Here is a 3,109-nt window from a genome sequence, read left to right as displayed (position 1 = left end):
GATGTCACACAACAATAAGAACAACAACCCTTGTAAGGGTAAAGCACTTCTTGGAGGCAAGAATGACAAAGCTTTGTCTCACATACTTTGGGCATGTTGTTAAGAGAGGCTGTTCCTTGGAGAGGGATGTCATGTTTGGAATAATGGAGGGTCAGCTAATGAGAGGAAGACCCTCAACGAGCCAGATTGACACAGTGACTGCTACAATGGCTCAGATGTGTCAGAGATGATGAGGGTGGCGCTGGATAGGACAGGGTTGCTACCTGTTGTCCGTAGGGTCTTATGTCTGTGAGTCATATGTGACTCCACAGCACGTAACAACGACAATAGCAATTTGTAAGAGAGCTCTTGTCGTCTAGCGGTAAGGAGCTGTGCTGCCAACCTGAAAGCAGACGGTTCGAATCCACCGGCTGCTGTCGGGGAGTAAGATGGGGAAATTCCTGTGGGATTTACTGCCTCTGAAAACCCCCTGGAGGGTCAGCTTTGAGTCAGTTCTGACTCTGCGATGTAACAGCGATGCTTTGGGTGGAAGGTCAGTGAGAGAGGAAACCTTGGCAAGATGGATTGATACAATGACCGTGACAATGAACTTGCTGAAGGACAGCAGAGATGGCGAAGGTGATGCAGGATGCGTGGGATTGCCGAGTCAGAGCTGGCTCAACAGCCCCTAACAGCCACCGCAAAGACGTCAGGTGTGAGGCACCCTGCTGGCTCAGTGCTTCATGAACTTGGCCACCAACTGTAACGTCCGCAGTTCAAACACAACCCTTCCACAGAAGAAAGATGAGGCAGTGACTTTCCAGAACGATTTGCAGCTGCAACCCCTGAAATGTATTGCCCTGAGATAATCCTTAATCCCTAAACCAAAAATAGCCCCTGAAGTCATCTTAAAACGGAACGATAGCTTAGCTAGCAGCCTTAGGAATTTTGTTTAAGATCTGTCTACGTGAGATCAAAGTGACAAGGACAACTGGAGAGATGAGAAAAGAAGCTGAGGGGACAGTGAACTTAAGTTTATGGGGGAGGAACAACTCAGAAAACGGAGGTGAGAATGGTTGCACCCCACAGAGTCTGTTAGTACATGGTTGGCTTGGTCTATGTGCTGGTGTCTGGGGGACTCTGGTGCTCTAGTGGTAAGAAGCTGCACTGTCAACCCAACGGTGGTGGTGGTGGTGGTGGTTAGGTGCCATGAAGTCAAGTGCGACTCATAGCAACCCTGTGAACAACAGAGCTGAACCCTGTCCTATCCTGCGCCATCCTCGCCCTTCCTGACACATCAGAGCCCATTGCAGCCGTCACCGTCACCGTGTTGATCCACCTGGTCGAGCGTCTTTCTCTCCTTTGCCTTCCCTCCACCTTTCCAAGCATCATTTCCGTCTCCAAGGAATAGCCCCTCCCTAGCAACGTGCCTGAAGTATGTGAGGCAAAGTCTTATCATCTTTGCCTCCAAAGAGGACTCTGGCTGCCAACCTAAAGGTACACAGTTCAAATCTACCAGCTGTCTGCAGAAAAAAACATGGATAATCTCCTCCCATGTGATTTACAGCCTCTGGGAGTCCGTTGGAGCCTCAGCTAGGAGTTGGTTCTGACTCGACCGTACATAACAAGTTGTTGTTGTTGTTGATTGCCTTCGAGTCGAGCGCAGCTCATAGCGACCCTATAAACAAAAGGCCTGAAGACTTTCTACACAACTATCGACATTTATCAAAGTTCATACAGTTTCCGGAGGCATGTTGTTTAGGAAGTGGATGCCACTCCCAGAAGATATTCTCAGTAACAGCAGAAGCAAAAGAAATGACGTTTAGAAGGAATATTAGTTTTAGCTTTTGGAACCCTGTGGGCCTCCTCTGGGGTCGCCGTGAGTCAGAATCGCCTTGGTGGGCTTGGCTTGGGTGGGATGCTCTAGGCACTGGAGACGCAGTAGTGTCCCTGCCTTCAGAGAATTGACCTGGTGAGAGAAGGAAGCGGGATAGCTGGGTCAAAATGCCTAATGATGGGAGCTAGGTTCCTGGGTTCAAATCCCTGCTCCAGCCTGGGCCAGCTGGGGCACGCTGGGCAGGAGGGGCCCCTGGCATCCTCCGCAGCCCTGGCCCAGCACAGGCACTCAGTAGGTGCTCAGTAAATGGGTGTGTGGTGGCCCCGGGCCCAGGCCCCAGCGTGACCCTGGCGCTCCGCTCCGAGTTTCAGGCAGCAAGAACAAGTCGGTGGAGCTGGAGGACGTCAAGTTCCACCAGTGTGTGCGGCTCTCCCGCTTCGACAACGACCGTACCATCTCCTTCATCCCGCCCGACGGTGACTTCGAGCTCATGTCTTACCGCCTCAGCACTCAGGTGAGGCCAGCTCACACCCCAGCCCTGAGGGGTGGCCAAGGTGGGGCCAGAGCCTCTGAGAAACCCCCCCCACACCCCCCTTCTTCTGTCCGTAGGTTAAGCCGCTGATCTGGATTGAGTCAGTGATTGAGAAGTTCTCTCACAGTCGAGTAGAGATCATGGTCAAGGTGAGCTAGGTCGAACACAGCCAACTCGTGGTCTGCTCCCTCCCACCTGATACCTGTCGACTTTAACCCCAACACCCTTGTAGACCTTCTTTCCCCTCCAGTCACACTGGGCTCCTCCTGGTCCTCAGACAGGACCTACCTCAGGGCCTTTGCACCTGCTTCTCCCTCGGCCTGGGCTGCTCTTCCTCTGACTGTTCCCCTGGCTCCCTCTTTCCCTCCCTCAACTCCCATGGAGCTGATAGGCTGGCTGTCACATCCTCTGCTCTTCAGCTCCTGAAGGCTTGGACTTCTTTTCTTCTGTAGAGCTGATGGGCTGGCTGTCACATCCTCTGCTCTTCAGCTCCTGAAGGCTCGGATTTCTTTTCACACCCTTTTCCCCAGTGCGAGCACACAGTAGGTTCTTCATGATGTTTGCCGCACGGGATAAACTATCTGCCACCAAGTCTGTTTTCTCTTCACAATGACCCTTTATTGGATTTTTGAGAAGACTGGCTTGCTTTCTCCCACAGAGCAACTGGGGGGCTTGAACTCCCGACTTTTTGGTTAATAGCCTAATATATATCATGTAATGCCACCTGGGCTCCTGGGCAATGGAATAAGTAGTGTTTTGTT

At 52.0% G+C, this 3,109-nt stretch overlaps 1 protein-coding gene across 1 annotated transcript in view; it reads left to right on the top strand.

Moving 5' to 3' along the window:
- Positions 1 to 3,109, top strand: part of AP1M2 (adaptor-related protein complex 1, mu 2 subunit) — a 20,681-nt gene that overhangs the window by 11,172 nt on the left and 6,400 nt on the right. Inside the window, exons 7-8 of the mRNA XM_006898772.1 lie at positions 2,188 to 2,330; positions 2,426 to 2,497. Coding sequence (XP_006898834.1) covers positions 2,188 to 2,330; positions 2,426 to 2,497 — 215 coding nt within the window. The remainder of the gene's footprint in view (positions 1 to 2,187; positions 2,331 to 2,425; positions 2,498 to 3,109) is intronic.

This window comes from Elephantulus edwardii, unplaced genomic scaffold, assembly GCF_000299155.1.
Source record: "Elephantulus edwardii isolate Elephantulus edwardi_28Jun2011 unplaced genomic scaffold, EleEdw1.0 scaffold00237, whole genome shotgun sequence".
NCBI classification, from domain to species: domain Eukaryota; kingdom Metazoa; phylum Chordata; class Mammalia; order Macroscelidea; family Macroscelididae; genus Elephantulus; species Elephantulus edwardii.
The sequence above is the reverse complement of the archived record's forward strand: the minus strand, read 5'-3'. Positions and strand labels throughout refer to the sequence as shown.